Source organism: Saccopteryx bilineata, chromosome 6 (assembly GCF_036850765.1).
Source record: "Saccopteryx bilineata isolate mSacBil1 chromosome 6, mSacBil1_pri_phased_curated, whole genome shotgun sequence".
In the NCBI taxonomy this organism is placed as follows: Eukaryota; Metazoa; Chordata; class Mammalia; order Chiroptera; family Emballonuridae; genus Saccopteryx; species Saccopteryx bilineata.
In genome coordinates, this window is record NC_089495.1 from 207,882,167 (window position 1) to 207,899,779 (window position 17,613).

General features: G+C 57.8%; 1 protein-coding gene across 4 annotated transcripts in view; it reads left to right on the forward strand.

Moving 5' to 3' along the window:
• The window catches only part of EBF4 (EBF family member 4), a 43,995-nt gene extending 26,671 nt beyond the window's left edge, over window positions 1-17,324 (forward strand). For 2 of the 4 annotated variants that reach the window (XM_066236510.1, XM_066236513.1), the window contains 11 exons: window positions 7,154-7,235; window positions 8,004-8,121; window positions 8,210-8,343; window positions 8,444-8,570; window positions 10,563-10,651; window positions 10,787-10,852; window positions 10,960-11,137; window positions 11,216-11,404; window positions 14,386-14,583; window positions 16,170-16,245; window positions 16,485-17,324. In XM_066236510.1, the coding sequence (XP_066092607.1) occupies window positions 7,154-7,235; window positions 8,004-8,121; window positions 8,210-8,343; window positions 8,444-8,570; window positions 10,563-10,651; window positions 10,787-10,852; window positions 10,960-11,137; window positions 11,216-11,404; window positions 14,386-14,583; window positions 16,170-16,240 (1,252 nt within the window). In that variant the 3' untranslated portion in view covers window positions 16,241-16,245; window positions 16,485-17,324. Of the gene's footprint in view, window positions 1-7,153; window positions 7,236-8,003; window positions 8,122-8,209; window positions 8,344-8,443; window positions 8,571-10,562; window positions 10,652-10,786; window positions 10,853-10,959; window positions 11,138-11,215; window positions 11,405-11,981; window positions 12,756-14,385; window positions 14,584-16,169; window positions 16,246-16,484 lie in introns of those variants that run through there. The other 2 variants (XR_010726176.1, XM_066236512.1) reach the window with 2 other exon arrangements.
• The last annotated feature ends 289 nt before the right edge of the window (window positions 17,325-17,613 follow it).

Consider the following 17,613-nt stretch of genomic DNA (forward strand, 5'->3'; position numbering starts at 1 on the left):
GTTTGGAGAGCCTAGTAAGTGCCCTATCAACATGTTAATCAAATTACTTAGGAGCTAAAATTGACGCTGTTCATTAATTATACAAGATTATGCTAATTGTGCATGCAAATGCATGCAGGGGAACAGAAGGTGTTCAGGCGCATGGTGGGCCATTAGCATAGAGGACGGGGTTCGGAGGCATTGGCATGCTAATGTATGCACCCTGGCTATTTATAGCCCCCCAGCCCATCTGCACTGCAGCCACCTCTGCCCCAGTGAGGAGCGTGGCGGGGAGGCCAGGTCCCAGCCTGGCAGGTGGCTGTGGCCCTGGGGACACTGGGCCTCAGTTGCTGCCCCGGGCGAAGTCCAGGAAGTAGCGTGGGCCACGCCCACCTGGGCCCCCACTGCCCGGGGCACTGCCCCCCTCAGTCACCACCCTTTCTCCAGCCTGGGCCCCTTGGCGTCTGCTTCTCCCCGGGTGCAGAGTGACTCTTCCAAAGGACGCAGACAGTAAGACACCCCGGCTGGCCTGTCGCCCACAGAGTCCAAGTCCCGCATGGATTGGTGCCCATCTCCCCACCCCCGTCCCCCTGCCAGGCCCTGGTCCACAGCTGCCCTCCTCAGCCTGGCCAGGCACCGCGGGGACAGCGTGTGGGGAACCCCACCGGGGCCCGGGCGGGGCTCCTGTTCCCGTTGCATGCGGGGCCCCTTCCTGCTCTGGACTTCTCTTCCCAGCGCAAACATCTCTGGTCCTCCGAGACCCCAGATGCCCAAGATTACACGTGACCTCGAGGACCCCTTCCACTTCTCTGGGCAGAGTGGCTCCTACTGGGTACCCTGGGCCGCTGTCCTGCCGTGCCCACCGCTCTGTCTTACTTGCTGTACTTTTTTTTTTTTTTTTCATTTTTCCGAAGCTGGAAACGGGGAGGCAGTCAGACAGATTCCCGCATGCGCCCAACCGGGATCCACCCGGCACGCCCACCAGGGGGCGATGCTCTGCCCATCTGGGGCGTTGCTCTGTTGCATCCAGAGCCATTCTAGTGCCTGAGGCAGAGGCCACAGAGCCATCCCCAGCGCCCGGGCCATCTTTGCTCCAATGGAGCCTTGGCTGCAGGAGGGGAAGAGAGAGACAGAGAGGAAGGAGAGGGGGAGGGGTGGAGAAGCAGATGGGCGCTCCTCCTGTGTGCCCTGGCCGGGAATCGAACCTGGGACTCCTGCACGCCAGGCCGATGCTCTACCGCTGAGCCAACTGGCCAGGGCCTTACTCGCTGTACTTTAAGTTCCTTTCCTGTGGGCTTATCGTTTCCTTAAGGTCTTGTTCGCCTCCAGGTTCCACTGCCTGACCCGTTAAGCGTAGAGGGTGTTTAATACAGCTTCTTCCATGGGTGCATTGAATGGAGGAGGGAATGCGTGGTCCCACCACCTGTATCCGGTGTGTCCTTGCACTGGGGGCAGGGGGCAGCAGACAGGAAAAACAGTGACAAGCACAGACCCTGCCCCAGAAGGGGTTCTGTTTCTCCTCAGGCTCATGAGCTCAAAGCCAATCCTCACCCCCCCCTTTTTAAAAATATTTTATTTATTGATTTGAGAGAGAGAAGGAGGGGGAGTGGGAAACATCAACTCATAGTGGTGGCTTCCCGTATGGGCCTGGACCAGGCAAGCCCAGGGTTTCGAACCGGCGACCTCAGCCTTCCAGGTTGACGCTTTATCCACCGCGTCAAAGGTAAATGCTTTGGGGTGAATATGAGTGGAGGGTGCCCTCCCCCTGCTCCCGTCCCCCACCCGGCTTCTCCCCCTCCCCCCCAGTGCCGTCTTCCTTCTTGGAAATAAATGTCTACTTTTATTCTACGCTTTGCTCCCAACCTGCGTTCTTTCCCAAGGCCTTCTCAGGACACTTGTTGGGGACACCCTGCCCCAAGCCAGGTGCCCACTCTCAGCACTTCCTCTTTCTAGATCTGCCGTCTGATCTGGCAGCTGCGACCCACATGGGACTGTGTGAATCTAAATTAAAGTGAAATAAAACTGAAACGTTAGTTTCTCAGCCCCACTAGCCACACACTTCAAGTGCTCAACAGCCACATGTGGCTAGTGGGTATCATTTTGGGAGAGGTCCCACTGGGTGGCACTTGTCATCTAGACATGCATTTCCTTGCTTCTGACAGGGTCCTATCATTGCCAGCACCCTTGGGCTCAGCTACCGACAGCTCTCTCTTTGGAAGCGGGAGCATCATTTCAGCTCCATGTATCTCCCAGGGATGCCGGGCGGACGAAAGCTGGTAAAAAGCTCTGCGACCTGGTTTCTGAGGACGGCTTTCCTAGAAGCAGGGCTGGAGGTGGGGGCTCTCGTGAAAGGGAGGTGTGGGAGGAGAGCTCTGGGGAGAGGAGGAGTGAGGAAGCCAGGACCCGGCAGGAAAAGGAGTTAGCAAGCCTGACCCATAGTGGCGCAGTGGATAAAGCGTCAACCTGGAAACGCTGAGGTCGCCGGTTCAAAACCCTGGGCTTGCCTGGTCAAGGCACATATGGGAGTTGATGCTTCCTGCTCCTCCCCCCTTCTCTCTCTCTCTATCTCTCTCTCTCTCCCCTCTCTATAATGAATAAATAAAATCTAAAAAAAAAAAAAGGAGTTAGCAAGAAGATGGTCTCGGCTGGAGTCCAGCCTCGGCCAGACCCTTTGGGGAACCGGGAGTAGTCAGTCTCAGTAGCACCAAGAGCTGATCATCCTTGTGAGCGCGGTCTGTTTGGGCTGTGGGCTGCTGCTGGTGGGGACTGTACTTGAGGCTGAGGGTAGTTCACAGGTGTTTAGAGGGGGCAGCTGTGAGCCCTTTAACAGCCAATACGCACAGGAGCTGGGGGCGAGGGAATCCAGGCAGACACCCACTCACCGTGATGCCCGGACCCTGCCTTCCCGAGAACAGCTCCGTCCTACTCTGCTCTCCAGTTCCTGAGGGCCCAGAGCTGAAGGGCGGACCCACACCCATCACCTTCCCATAGCTCTCCACTCTCTTTTGAGTAGAGCACTGTGCGAGGGGAGGACTCCGTGCAATGGTATCACCCCCGAGAAGTTATGCGTAAGTCAGATGTTTACACCTGAGTCACAGCCAGCTCAGCGCTTGTTTCTGCGACAGGGAATATTTCATGGACAAGGATGGTTCGGTTTAATTTCATCCTGAGTTGTTTTTACGGGGAGGAATCGAAAGTATTTATAGAGATGATGAAGAAGGCTAAACTAAGTTCAGTATGGTAAGGTGGGTGAGTAAACTGCTCTTACATTTCATTTTTTTTAATTCTTTTTAATTTTTCCCATGATTTGAGAGAGAAAGAGAGGCAGGGGGAAGGAGAGAGAGAGAGAGAGAAGCCTCAACTCATTGTTTCACTTATTTGTTCCATGTAGTTATGCACTCACTGATTGCTTCTCACACCTGCCCTGACCAGGGAGGGATCAAACCCACAACCTGGGTGTGCCAGGCAATGCTTTATCCACTGAGCCACCCGGCCAGGGCATTTAGGTTTCATTTAAATCATAGGCATCCAGAGCCGTAGTGCATAATTACCACCCTTAATTCCTTTTCTTTGAATGACCACTATCCTATGCTCTTCATCTGGTCTTTTATTAAACTTTCCATTATGGAGAATGTTGAACATACAGACAGAATAGAATAATGAAACCATGGGCACCTTTCCCTACACTGCAGCACGGATCAACTTTTGGCTCATCTTGGGCAACTAGAAATCTTCTCGGGTTGAGAGCAGCAGTGAGGACAAGCAGAGGGCCAGGACTAGGGGTCGGGAGACCTGAGTCTCCTTTGCAGGAAGTCTCCGTCCGAGGGCTCACCTGGGGCCTGCACGGCCGCCTCTTTGGAAGGATGGCTCACTGCCCAGTCCGGCAGTGGCAGCTGGGGCTCAGTTAGACTCTGAGAACCCTAGTTAGAGGGACTTCTCCGTGATTCTTATCCATGTCAGTGGTGCCTCGAGTCCCAAGTGCGTGTCCCGACTTGGGTATTCGGGATGACTTTGCAGCTTACTCTTGCCTAGCCTCGGTTTTCTCACCTGTAAAGTGGGAATGATTGCAGACCGGCGCCGCCTCAGGACTAAGGGAGAATTAAACAAGGTAATGCAGGTGGGAATTCAGCAAAGTTCTGGGCTCTCACTTAGCGCTTGATAAATTAAACCTGGATGACTTTTAACTTTTTTTTTTTTTTTTTTTTTTTTGCAGTTTCGTATTTTCTTTGTAAACTCCTGCTTGTATTTATGGTGTTTGCTTCTGGTAATGCAATTGTAGCTCCTGGGACTTGACATTTCTCTTACCTCCCTTGTGGGATCATGCCACCAGAGAGCCACATGGCCAGAATGGGGATGGCACTGGGCACAGGTCCTGCCTGACCCAGAGAGCATCCTAAAATGCTTGCCCTCCATGAGGGTTCTGAGGTCAGCCAGGGCTGCGGGCTTGGCCCTGCCCAGCCAGGTAAAAGGGGCTCCCCTAGGCTTCCTCCCAGCCCCACGGGGGCAGAGGGCTTTTCAGAAATACCCCATCTTCTCACACCCGCCCACTGTCCCCCACTTCTGGAATCATCCAGGCTTGGGGGTGGGCAGTGCTTCCCTGCTCACAAGCAAGGTTTCACAGCCCCTCCACAAAGTCCACACCCCTTCCTGCCTCAGGTCCTTGTAGGATGTCCCTGGCCCCAGAGCAGGACGGCTCAGTCCTCACTCACCCAGACCCTGCCCAAGCTCTTCTCTCCAGCGGACTACAGCATTATGGAAAGAGGGAGGAGGGCGGAGAGGATGGGAGAAGAAATGAGATAGCTGAGAGATAATACTGGAGTAAGATTTCCAAGTTAGATACAAAGCTAGTTAACGTCCACAGGACAATAAATAAAACCGTCACCTGTGGCGCTAATTTCTCTACCCAACAGAAATTATTTACTTCTCCCAACAAAAAATCATTTGCATCTCATCCGTTTTCTGTAGAATCAGCACCCAACTTTACATCATCTGGGTTCCAGTCAATAGCAAATAATAGTCAAGGTTACTTTTCCCCGGGAGAACCAGCCAGCTAGCTCTCAGATGGTTTTGTTAACATAATACTCTACATTGTCAATATAAATACAATGCAAGCCACATATGTAATTTTATTTTGTTGTTCTAAAGTTTTTTTATAAGCTACATTGTTAAAAAAGAAGTAACTGGTAACATTAATTGTAACGATATAATTTATTTAACCCAATATATCCAAAATTACTCTCATTGCAACTTGTAATGAATTCCCCCAAAAAAGTTACTGATGAGATACTTTGTATTCATTTTTTTTCTAAGATTGAAATCTGACGGGGTTTTACACTCACAGCGCATCCCAGTGCAGGCTAACTACATCTGAAGTGCTCAGGGCCGTACAGGGCGAATAGAATAGCTGTTGGAAGGAGTAGCGCAGCTCTAGAGCCGTGTTTCTCAAACCTTAAGGGGCGTTAGAATTTCCTGGACGGCTTATGACAACACAGATGGCTGGGCCCCACCCCGTTGTTTCTGAGTCAGTGGATCTGAGGCGTGGCCTTGGCTTCTGCCTTGCTAGCGTGTTCCCAGGGGAAGGTGCTGCTGCTGCCCTGGGTATCACCCTTTGAAAACCACTGTTCCAGGACAACTTTGAAAGGGCCCGCAGTCATCTGGTCACCTTGTTTGCAAGCTGTGGAGTTGTGGTTCCTCTGAACGTGAGTTTCATGTTAGGAGACTTGGAAGGCAGCTCTGATGAGTCAAGAGAGATGTTTGGAATTGGAGGGCAAAGCCAGGGGGTGGTCATAAAATGAGGAAACTGACCAGAGGAGCTCACAGAGCTTCCCAGGAGGCTAAGCCACCTGCCAAGACCCCCACAGACATGAGCCCTGCGTGCTACAGTTTATGCAGTTTTCGTCTCCCCAGAGAGGCTCACAGAGTTCCACGGCGGCTAAGGCAGACAGGAACAGTATTCCAAATTTACTAAGAGCACAAACCCAGGAGATTATCTATGGTTACCACCATCCTAGCCAGCTGCCTAGAAGGATGGAAGAGCAAGTGCCCATGTGTTTGTCTAAAAAAGCAGCCCTTTCACTGCACATACTGTGCCTTTTTCTGATGACTGTATCTGTACTGTGTGATATGATGGGTGCAGGCTCAGTGTGATTAGGTTTTTGCTTTGTGCAGAATGGATACAGAATATGTGTGAGGGAAATCTCTTTGGGGGTGCTGGGGGCAGGGGGTCTTCCATATGTGAGCGAGATCCTCTGTGTGGGAGGGGAGTTTGTCGAGGGGACCTGCTCTGAAGGAGGAAAGGGGACCAGTTTGCTGTATGTGGTGACTACTACAGTATTTGTGATGACCAGACTTTGGGTAATCCTGTGTGACATAAAATGGTATATTAATGCGTATGCTGCCATATTCTTTCTGGGCATAGACTGTGTAGGTGGGCCCACACTGTACACAGTGGGTGGAGACTCTGTGATTAGTACGCCCACAGGTGTGCGCTAAGTGCAGGCTGTAGATGGAGGACATACCGTGCGGGCTTCTGTGAAGGGTCCACCCGGAGTGTGGTGGGCATCCACTGTGTGTGAAGGGAATGTTTGGGGAGTCATGGTGTATAAGGCATATAGCGTGTGTAGAAAGGAGATGCGTTTGTGACAAGTGTGCACTGTGTGGGTGATACAGGCACCCTGGGGGAGGGGCAGGCCGTGTGATTTGGAGGCACTCTATGTGTGATGGGCATACACTCTGACAGATACACGTGGAATGGGATAAGTTCACAGGTAAGGGAGTGAGTACCTGCTGCGTATGGAGTACACATCGTGTGGTCGGGAGTAATCCCTGAGTCATAGGCGCAGCTGGTGTGTATATAACGGACATCGTCTTTAGGAATGCACTTCGTGTGAGTGTGACGAGTATGCACTTTGTGGGACAAATAGGCACTGCGTGATCCTGCCCTGTGGAGAGGGCTGTGTGTGAAGCAGTCGTGGGGACGGGTCTACTCCCTGGCTGTCAGGCCCCCTGTGTGTGTGCAGCTTGTGATGGGAATATGGGGGGGGGTGCCTCCCTGCCTGTGAGCAGACCGGACGGAACGGAGCGCTCTGCGCCGAGAACACCCAGCAGGGAGCGCAGGGCTCTTCCTCTGCTTCCAGAACCCGCAGACCCTTGAGCCCACCCCACGCTGTTTCAGGTTCTTCCTCAAGTTCTTCCTCAAATGCAACCAGAACTGCCTGAAGAACGCAGGGAACCCCCGAGACATGCGCCGCTTCCAGGTGGGTCCGGGGAGAGGCCCTGACCGCGGGCGCGCGCGGAGGCTACAGCCCGGCCACCCTGGGGGAGACCAGCCCAGCTCCGTGCTGCGGGTCTGGAGCCCGCTGGGGGTGGGGCAGCTCCGGCTCAGCTTCTGCTCTGCCGAGGGAGGCTTCATTACAGTCCCACTTAAGGAGATGCTAATTGTGACATTTTTACATGATTAACGACCCATCTAATTTGCATCGCGTGAAGCCGGGAGCAGCTGCCCTTAGCGCATCCCCAACCCGCGCACCCATCCCGGTGAAGGAGGGGCGCAGAAGGCAGCCCCAACTTCCTCCCCACGGGCGGGGGCGCTTGGTGACCGGGTCTCAGCCTGAATCTGCCCCCTCTCCACTCGACACTCTTCCTCCCACTTGCTAAGACCCCTTCCTGCCCCGGGGCCCCGGGAGCACACTCTGGGCTCCCTTGTGGAGGCAAAAACGGTGGCCACTCCGCCCCAGGGGGCAGGGTTTTGTTTTGGGGTTTTTTTCCCCAGAGCTCTTGATGTTCTTCCAGCTCCTAGGGGTCACTTTCCCCCGGGCAGCCCGAGAGTGTGCCTCTAGGGGTGCCATCCTAGCTGGCTCCCCTCCCACCAGCTCAGCCCCTAAGAGGCTGAAGCTCTTCCCTGACGCCAGCGACCCTGAATTGCAGCATCCAGCCCCCCCACACACACACACCACAGTTCCTTCCTGGGAGCCTCCCCACCGCCCCCAGGGCCCCAGCCAGCCTGGTCTCCACTCTCCCCGCAGGTGGTGGTGTCCACGACGGTGAGCGTGGACGGACACGTGCTGGCCGTGTCTGACAACATGTTTGTGCACAACAACTCCAAGCACGGCCGCAGGGCGCGCCGCCTGGACCCTTCCGAAGGTCAGAACTCGGGGTCTGGCCCCGGCAGCCGGTGCTCAGGCCGCACCTCGGGGCCAGCCCCTGACCGGGCTCCTCTCCTGCCTCCCAGCTGCCACCCCCTGCATCAAGGCCATCAGCCCCGGGGAGGGCTGGACCACGGGCGGCGCCACCGTCATTGTCATCGGCGACAACTTCTTCGATGGGTTGCAGGTCGTGTTCGGGAACGTGCTCGTGTGGAGCGAGGTGGGCCACCCCTGCCAGGCTCCGTCTGGGCCTCTGGGCTGGGCCGGCCCCTCGCCGCGTCGGAACTCGCAGGCCTCCTCCTCTCTCTCTCCCCTCGCAGCTCATCACGCCCCACGCCATTCGCGTGCAGACGCCCCCGCGGCACATTCCCGGGGTGGTGGAGGTGACCCTGTCCTACAAGTCCAAGCAGTTTTGCAAAGGAGCCCCTGGCCGCTTTGTCTACACGGGTAAGGGGTCAGGTGGGGGAGGAGAGGCCTAGGGGCGGGGTACGCAGTCGGGTCCTGCGCGCGGTTCTGGGGCCCTGGTCCCCGAGTTAGCCCAGGTCTACCGTGTGGCCGCGCCCCCTAGCGGCTGCCGTCCTCCCCGGACGGGCCACCGACCTCTACCGGTGCCCCATGTCCGCGACTTTCTTTCTTTTTTTTAATATTTTATTTATTTATTTTTATAGAGACAGAGAAAGAGTCAGAGAGAGGGATAGATAGAGACAGACAGACAAGAACGGAGAGAGATGAGAAGCATCAATCATTAGTTTTTTGTTGTGACACCTTAGTTGTTCATTGATTGCTTTCTCATATGTGCCTTGACCGTGGGGCTACAGCAGACTGAGTGACCCCTTACTTGAGCCAGCGACCTTGGGTTCAAGCTGGTGAGCTTTGCTCAAACCAGATGAGCCCGCACTTAAGCTGGTGACCTCTGGGTCTCGAACCTGGGTCCTCCGCATCCCAGTCCGATGCTCTATCCACTGCGCCACTGCCTGGTCAGGCCTTCCGCAACTTTCTAACCTTGTGCTCTCCCTGGGCTGGTCTCTGGCTCCTCTGTCGCGCACCTAGTCTCCGCCCTCAACATTCTCTGCCTCCTGCCTTCTCCACAGGGTGTCTAGAATTTCCCACTAACTAGGGTCTAGAACAGGTGCCCCAAACAGGGTCGCTGCTCCCTGAATCCTTCCTGGGTCTCTATGTTCCCCCAAGCCTCACTGTACATGCGTGCGCGCGTGCACACAAACACACACACACACACCTTGAAGAAAGCCAGGGCAAGAATTAACACAAGCCTGGAGTGAAAGCCACGCCCTGACGATGTGGGGTAGAATCCCCCACCCTGCCTCTACTTGGCCCCTGGCCAGAATACACCCACGCCCCCCCCCACCTCCTCCACCCTGTCCCACAGACACTCGCAGAGCCCTTGGGGGGGGGCTCCCACCACTCGGTCGTGACCCTACTTACTGTCAGGGAGTCCCAGTCTAATTGGGGAGGCTGGGCTGCGATGGGTGGAGAACGTGCTGGAGGGGTTGGCGGCCGGGGAACTCCTCCGGGAGGGGGGAGGGACTGCGGGCTAAACTGGGACAGGAGGGAGGAACCGAACACAGAAAGAAAGTTGTCCAGGGAGAAGGGAGAAGGAGTGCGAGTGCAAAGACCCGGAGTGTTTTATGATCTGGGTTCAACTAACAGAAATTCTCTAACTCTGGAGTTGCACACAAGGTAAGTTATAAGGCTTTGACAAAGCTGGTGAGTTAGGTTGGGGTGAGGTGCTGCTCAGAGTGCACCTGTGCTGCGATAAAGGGAGATTGTTAGGGGTTTTTTGTTTGTTTTGTATTTTTCTGAAGTGAGCAGCGGGGAGGCAGAGAGACAGGAGTCGGACTGGGATCCACCCTGATGCTCTGCCCATCTGGGGTGTTGCTCCATTGCACCTGGAGCCACTCTAGCACCTGAGGCAGAGGCCATGGAGCCCTCCTCAGCGCCCGGGCCAACTTTGCTCCAATGGAGCCTTGGCTGCGGGAGGGGAAGAGAGATAGAAAGGAGAGGGGGAGGGTGGAAAAGCAGATAGGCACCTCTCCCGTGTGCCCTGGCCGGGAATCGAGCCTGGGACATCCACATGCCAGGCCAATGCTTTACCACTGAGCCAACCGGCCTTTTTTTTTTTTAATAACAAATAATTTACTCCCAATAAAACCAAATGTAGACAGAAAACTCTCCCTCTAGTCCTATGGAAACTATTGTGTAGATACAGTTTACTTTTTTGCAATAAGAAAGGAACTGGGGAAACTGAACCTCGCTGACCCATGTGCCCAAAGTTTTCTGAGAGTTCGGGCTGGCCTTGGTGGAGGGGCCCCCGCGAGGCTCCTGGATGGGTTGGTTGCTAGCGGGCTGGGCCCTGAGCCCTGCCCTCGCTCTGCGGGGGGTGGGGGGGGTGGCAACCTCCAAACGCGTTGCTCCCCCCAGCCCTGAATGAACCCACCATTGACTACGGATTCCAGAGGCTACAGAAGGTCATTCCCAGACACCCCGGGGATCCTGAGAGGCTACCCAAGGTACTCAGAGGGGCGCAACAGGGCAGGGGTGAGGGAGTCTTGGGGCCGAGCGGGAAGTCGGGGGCACCGGCCCCTCTGTCGCCCCCAGGGAATGCTCCTTGGTCCCTGGAGTGCTGTGTCCTCCCCTGTCCCCAGGAGGTGCTGTTGAAGCGGGCGGCCGACTTGGCGGAGGCCCTGTACGGAGTGCCCAGCAGTAACCAGGTATGGCGCCTCCGGCCGCCTCCCAGCGACTCCAAGCCTGGGGCTGTCCCCGTCCCCGTCGCCGCGTCTGCGGCTGCCCCGGTCGTGCCCTGCTCTTATCTTCGCAGGAGCTCCTCCTGAAGCGCGCAGCGGACGTCGCCGAGGCTCTGTACAGCGCCCCGCGCGCGCCCGCGGCCCTCGGACCCCTGGCGCCCAGCCACCCGCACTCCGCCGTCGTGGGCATCAACGCCTTCAGCAGCCCGCTGGCCATCGCCGTCGGGGAAGCCACGCCGGGCCCGGAGTCGGGTGCGTCCTGCAGCCCCCGGCGCGCAGACGGCCCCTTGCCCGCGGCGCGGCGCACCCCTGACGGCCACTCTCTCGCAGGCTACGCTCGCAGCTGCAGCAGCGCGTCGCCCCGCGGGTTCGCGCCCAGCCCGGGCTCGCAGCAGAGCGGCTACGGCGGCGGTCTCGGAGCTGGCCTCGGCGGCTACGGGGCTCCGGGAGTGGCCGGCCTCGGCGTGCCGGGCTCCCCTAGCTTCCTCAATGGCTCCACGGCCACCTCACCCTTCGCCAGTGAGTGTCCCCTGCCCACGAAGGGAGGAACTGGGATCCCACGGAGCAGAGTGGGGCTCGGTCCCAGCCCCTGGGGGGAGGGGGCTCCAGCACCCTTGAGGATCGACACTGGTCTTGCCAATTGATTGCGAGTCAGGCCAGCCCTCTGCATGCGACCTCTCTCTCTGTCTCTGAAGTTGGGCGCCTGGCCCCCAACTCCACCCCTCGGCTTCACATCCCGGGCCCCGGGGCCAGTGGCCAGTGCAGTTCTTACACTTTAAGCTCTCTTTGCTGACTCTAGTGGTACAGGGTCCCTTCTAGCCCTCCCGTCCTCGTGAAACGGGCTTTTAACTAGCCGATGTCCAGGGCTGAAACCGTGGCGGACCGCCACCTTTCCATCCTATCCCCGGACTGGGGAGGAGACTGGCACCCCCTGCTGGAAGCCTGAGGGATCTCAGGGCTCGAGAAAACGGGAACTTCCGTCTTGTGTCTGGTGGTCGCACACTTACTCCCCTGGAGCTGGGTCTGGGAGGGAGGAGTTGAAAGGAGGGAAGAGGTGGGGCCAGACAGAGCGAGCGAATCCTGTGTGATCCCACAGCTGGATTCAGAGACTGAGTGTCCAGATCGGGAGCCGCCTGCCTGCCTTTCAGCTGGTTATTGACTTGAAACTGTCGGTGTCTCCCCTGTACAATGGGACCGTGGTCACCGGCCACCTAGAGCTGTTCTCAGACCTGAATGTATCACTGGGCACTCGTCATGCTCTGTCTGGCTTCTTAGGGGGAGGCAGTTCAAAGCTCGGTGGCTGGGCCACAGGATATTTATGCTTTCGCCATTCCGCACTGGCCTCCAGTCCCCCTTCCCAACGCCAGGTTCCAAAGCAAGGCTGGCTTTTCGGGTCCTTCTAGCTAAGCTATTCGGCTGGCATTTATAAAGCACCTATGATGCGCAGAGCTCGTCTGTATCAGTTGTGAGAGAGACTTCATACATCAAGTCCTGGGGGACGCTGCTGAGCCAGAGGAAGGGAAGGGGGAAGGCTGTCCACGGAGAAGCTAGTTGTGGCTTTTCCTGTGGTTTCCTCCCCTGTCTGTCCCCGGTCTTACGTTGGCTGTTGCTGAGGACCCACATTCTCTGGCCACCTGCCTAGCCTTCCTTGTCAGTGGCCTGCATCCTGGGTACGGCTCTTTCTCGCTGTGGGGTTGAGTCTGCAGCTCTCCTCTCATCCGGGGCTCCACTTCTGTAGCCCTAAGCCCCATGTCCCACTGTCTGTACAGGCCTGGTGTCCCTTCCAATGCCTCTTCAAGGCGTCTCTCCTGGCTATTAGCTCAGGCCAGTCTTTGTTGCTCTCTCCGTCCTTCAGCTCTGGGACAATACTCTTACAAACCTCCCTCTGGGTGCCGCCTCGGATTTGCAGCTGGTGGAGTCTGGGCCACCAGTCCCCCCCCCCCAGTACACAGTGCCATCAGCAGTGGAGGAGCACACTGCCCCAATGGGCAGAAACCAGGCCACTTGGACCAGGGCCCTCCCCATTCAGCCAGAGGATCAAGAATCCTAGAGCTGTTCATGCTCCACTTCCAGCCTCAGCTGGGGCCACGCTGGACTCGCCCACGGGCCGGCCCCATCTCTTAACATTGTCATGACTGTATGACCCAGGTCCTCATCCGCTCTCGTGTGCAGAGTACCTTGTGATCTGGCCTCAGAGGCCGCCATTTTCCCTGAGTGTGCCAGGGCGCGCCTGCAGCGACATCCAGAACTCTCCAAGCCAGGGCGTCTGGGCTGTCTGTTGGGGCTGCCCCTTGTCTTCCACTTTGTCCGCCAGCAGCCCTGGACTGACACACAACTCCCAGTGCTTGCTACCCCACCTACCAGATGTGGCCGTGAGCTCCTGGCCTCGAGAGAAAGAGAGAGTGCGTCTGTCTCAAGCCCTCCGAGGAGCTCATGGCCTCATCAGCTGGCAATGAGCTTGGGCTGAGGGCATTTGGGACGGAGGAGGCAAGGTAGCAGTGGGGGAGGGGTTGCTTTGCTGGCAAAGGCAGCTAGCCTTCTCAGGCTATTGGTTTCTTCCAGAGAGCCCCCACCCCCACTCCATCGCCAGTGGCTTGGACAACATTGAGATCTCAGCTCGGTTGTTCTGTAGGAAAGAAAGGGGATTGGGTTCAGAGGATCATGTAGAAAGAAGGATCCAGCGATACCCTGGGCTGGAGCCCTCTGGGAGGGAGGCTGCTGAAGGGGAGGGGGCAGGCCAAGCCTCCATGGAGGAGAGCACGCCACGGCTCCGGGTGGCGGAGGGCTCGGAAGACGGACAATGTAAGGATGTGGAACCCTATGCCTTTCTGAAACACTGAGCAGCTGGCCCAGGGCGTTGTAGGACCCGGGCTGGAGGTGACGAGGACCTCCATGAAGCTAGAAGAGAAGCGAGTGCCCGGGTGGGAGGGGGTTGGTAAGAGGAGCGTATTCGTGAAGGAGGTTCAGGTGCTTGCTGTGTGAGCCGGGATCCTGGACAGGGAGACCTGGTAACAGGAGCCTTTGTGGGCCCCCCGAACTTGACCCCCGACCACGTGCCCCAGCTCCGCTCTGAACCCCGATCTTCGACACTAACTCTGGTACTCCTGGGCCTGTAAACATTCCCTGTCATCCAGCCGCCCAGTGGTTTTCAGCAGGAATCCTAACCTGATCTATCTCTGCACATCCCTCATCTTTGGAGCCGCCTCCCAGTGTTTGATTTTGTCGGCTGTTCTGGGGTTGTTGGGGTTTTTTTGCTTTTGTTTTTACCTCATCTGGCTGTCACCTCCAGCCCTGAGAAAGGGTCCCTAGAACCTTCTCCCTAAAAGGCGAGTGCGGTGCCTCCAGACCCCGCCCTGGACTGGTCTCCCCCGGACCCTCAGCCCCCAGTGAGGTCCGGGCCTGGGGTCAGCAGCTCACGCTGCTCACTCTGGTGCTGTCTCCTTGTTGTGTCTCCCCCTGCCTTCTCTGCTGCGCCTGCCCCTCCCCGCCCCGCCCCGGAGTCATGCCCTCTAGCCCCCCGCTGGCTGCCGCCTCCTCCATGTCCCTCCCGGCCGCTGCCCCCACCACCAGCGTCTTCTCCTTCTCACCCATCAACATGATCTCCGCCGTCAAACAGAGGAGCGCCTTCGCGCCGGTGCTGCGCCCGGCAGGCTCCCCACCGCAGGCCTGTCCCAGAGCGCACGGAGAGGGGCTTCCAGGTGAGCCATCCGCTCTGCGTCGCTGTGACCCGGCAGAGCAGCTGGGCTGGAGGAGCTCATGTCGTCTACCTGGCACCAGAGCCTCGTGCCGGTTGACCAGTTCTCCCCAGAGGGTGCGGAGCAAGGAGCCCTGCTAGGAGCCCTGGGCCTCCTGGCTGGGGGTGGTCACCACTCTGGAGGCCATCCTTTGGCCACCTGACCAAGGGAAAAGGGACTACGATTCCAGCTGGAGAAGGCCTGAAAACCATCGCAAAGCCCACCCCCATTTAGTTGAACCCCGAGCAGAGACCCAGGACTCAGAGCGGGAGGAATCCCACATAGACGACATGCTTTTGACCCGAGTGTCCACTGGAGGGTAGCACACACCACTGAGAAGGACTGGGTCCCTTGCGGGATGGAGGAGGGCTGGCCTTGGACGAGGTTTAGCGTCCCCTCCCCCGCTTCAGAGAGGACACCATGGAGACCACATCAGCCCTCCGCTTCCCATCTGTGAGGTGGCTGTCCTCTGCCACTTAGCAGCCTCCTCCAACTTAGCACCCAACTCCACCAAGCCTGAGCCCTGGCCTGACCAGTAGTATAGAGCAAGTCAGAAAAAGTCACACCCCTGCAGGAAGTTGACTCTTAAGGTGGACTTGTTAGATAATGCTCTAGGATGATTTGAAAGGGCAGTAATTTTTGTTTGTTTTTCTTTTCTTTTCTTTTTTTTTTTTTTTTTTTGTATTTTTCCGAAGTGAGAATAGGCAGTCAGACAGACTCCTGCATGCGCCCAACCGGGATCCACCCAGCATGCCCACCAGGGGGCGATGCTCTGCTCATCTGGGGAGCTGCTCCATTGTGGTGGGAGCCATTCTAGTGCCTGAGGCAGAGGCCACAGAGCCATCCTCAGCACCTGGGCCAACTTTGCTCCAATGGAGCCTTGGCTGCGGGAGGAGAAGAGAGAGACAGAGAGGAAGGAGAGGGGGAGGGGTGGAGAAGCAGATGGGTACTTCTCCTGTGTGCCCTGGCCGGGAATCGAACCTGGGACATCCACATGCTGGGCCAACGCTCTACTGCTGAGCCAACTGGCCAGGGCCTTCTCTTGTTTTTCTTAACCTAAACGTGTCTAGAGCTTAAAATATTAAGGGTGGGAAGGACAGAGGGCCATCGATTTCTGCCCACAAAGAGAACCCTGGGAGGGGGTCAGGCAGGGGTGATGGGAGCCATGCCTTTCATGGAGATACGGTGCTGCTGCTCTACTGACTGGGTGTCGGTGCTCTGGGAGGCTGGCCTCCTTTCGGTCCTGGTCCCTACCTGGCCGTCGACTTCCTCCCCTGGCGCAGGGCCCTCTGGAGGAGGCTGGCGGGGAGGAGGAGTCCAGAGTCATCTCTCAATGGAGGATGCTAGGTCAGCAAAGGTTCGGCAGGCGCACGTCCCACCTAACTGCAGTGCTGGCTCCAGGCCAGGGCTGGGTGTGGCTCTCGATAGCTCTGTACCCGGGAAGTGTCACATGCCCCCGTGTAGTGTCCCCAGCCGGGAGAGAGCAGGCAGGCAGATCAGGTCCCTGGGCTCCACACGTGGCTTACAGCCCCTCCCCTTGATTACCGCAGACCAGCCTTTTGAGGACTCTGAGAAGTTCCACTCTCCGGCCCGGGGGCTGCAGGGCCTGGCATACTCCTAACTGCGGTAGGTCTCTGGCTGGTCTGGCCTCCTTCCTCAGCCTCCCTCGGATGGGCTATCTTTCCATAGACCTTAGCAAGGATGGGGGGCTGGGGTCCAGGTCTCCTCCAGGGCCCATCTAGACAGTCGTCGGGGCCCCGTCGCCTAGGCAACGTCCCAAACTGAACCAGTGTAGAGGAGCTGCTTCCTGCCTGTCCCCCTGCGGCCAGCCTTCCTCCAGGACCTTTTCTGCATCTCCCACTCAGGTCCGCAGGTCTGGCCCCTGCTGGCCCCAACTGCAGGTCCCTCCAGGATTCACACTCACGCCCTGGACGGCAGCACGGACAGATGCAGGGCCAGGGCTCCGGACAGACCTCAACCTGTGGGCCCGAGTGGGGAGAGGACCTCCTCCCTGTGCTCAAGGCCCCCCCTAGCCAGCCGGCTTCTCTCACCTCCCTTTCCCGGGGCTGGTTAGAAGCCCGGGCACCGTGCTGATGCTCCGGGCAGGAGAGCCGCCCAGGGAGCTGCTGGAATGCAGGACTTCACTCGCTGGGCCGGCTCCTCTGGAGAAGATGGATGTGGTGCTGACAGACGGGGGGGCGGGCACCGGGAAGACAGACTGGAGCACACGGGAAGGAGACTGTGGGCAAGAGGATATAGCTCAGGGAGAGGTGGCCTGGGAAGGTCCCATTTGTGTCTGACCCATCTCACTGGCCCAGCAGCCTCGGAGGCCCACCCAGGCTCCCATGGGGCTTCCAGTGGCCGCTGCCCCCACAGCTGCCGCACCCACCTTGCGGTCCGCACACTCATGCTTGCCACATCGTGAATCCCAGTGGGGGCTTCAGGCATGGCAGCGCAGAAGGGGGGTGCCAGGCCCTCTGCATTGTGGGCCGTCCTCCCCATAGATGCTTCATAGACTCTGCCCCCCCCCACCCACACACACACACACACGACTCTGGCTGGCCCCGCAGAACCACGGAATGGGCCTGGGTGTCCCCTGGCACCACACTCTGCTCTGCTGGGGTCGGAGAAGACGGGAGAATAAACATGGGTGCAGGTGGCCGCCCGGCCTATCCTGCCCGTTTCTTTGGTGTGGGTCTGCTTTTCTCGGCAGCTCTCAGGAAGCCTCTCGGAAGCGTAACGTTGGGCTTTTTTTTTTTTTTTTTAACGACCCCAGAATTCAACTGAGCAAGTATCCCCTGCCCGGGTCAGCTCTCGGGTCCTGTGGGGCGGATGCAGGGTGCAGCCTGGCAGGCCAGAGGACCTGGGACACAGTCTGGCTGGCAGCGCCATCTGGCCACCGAGGGCTCCATCCCTGAGCTAGCTGGTCAGGGCCAGAGTCAGGGTTGTCTTCCCCCAAGGCAGCGGCTGCTGGGAACCAGAGCAGAGCCGCCT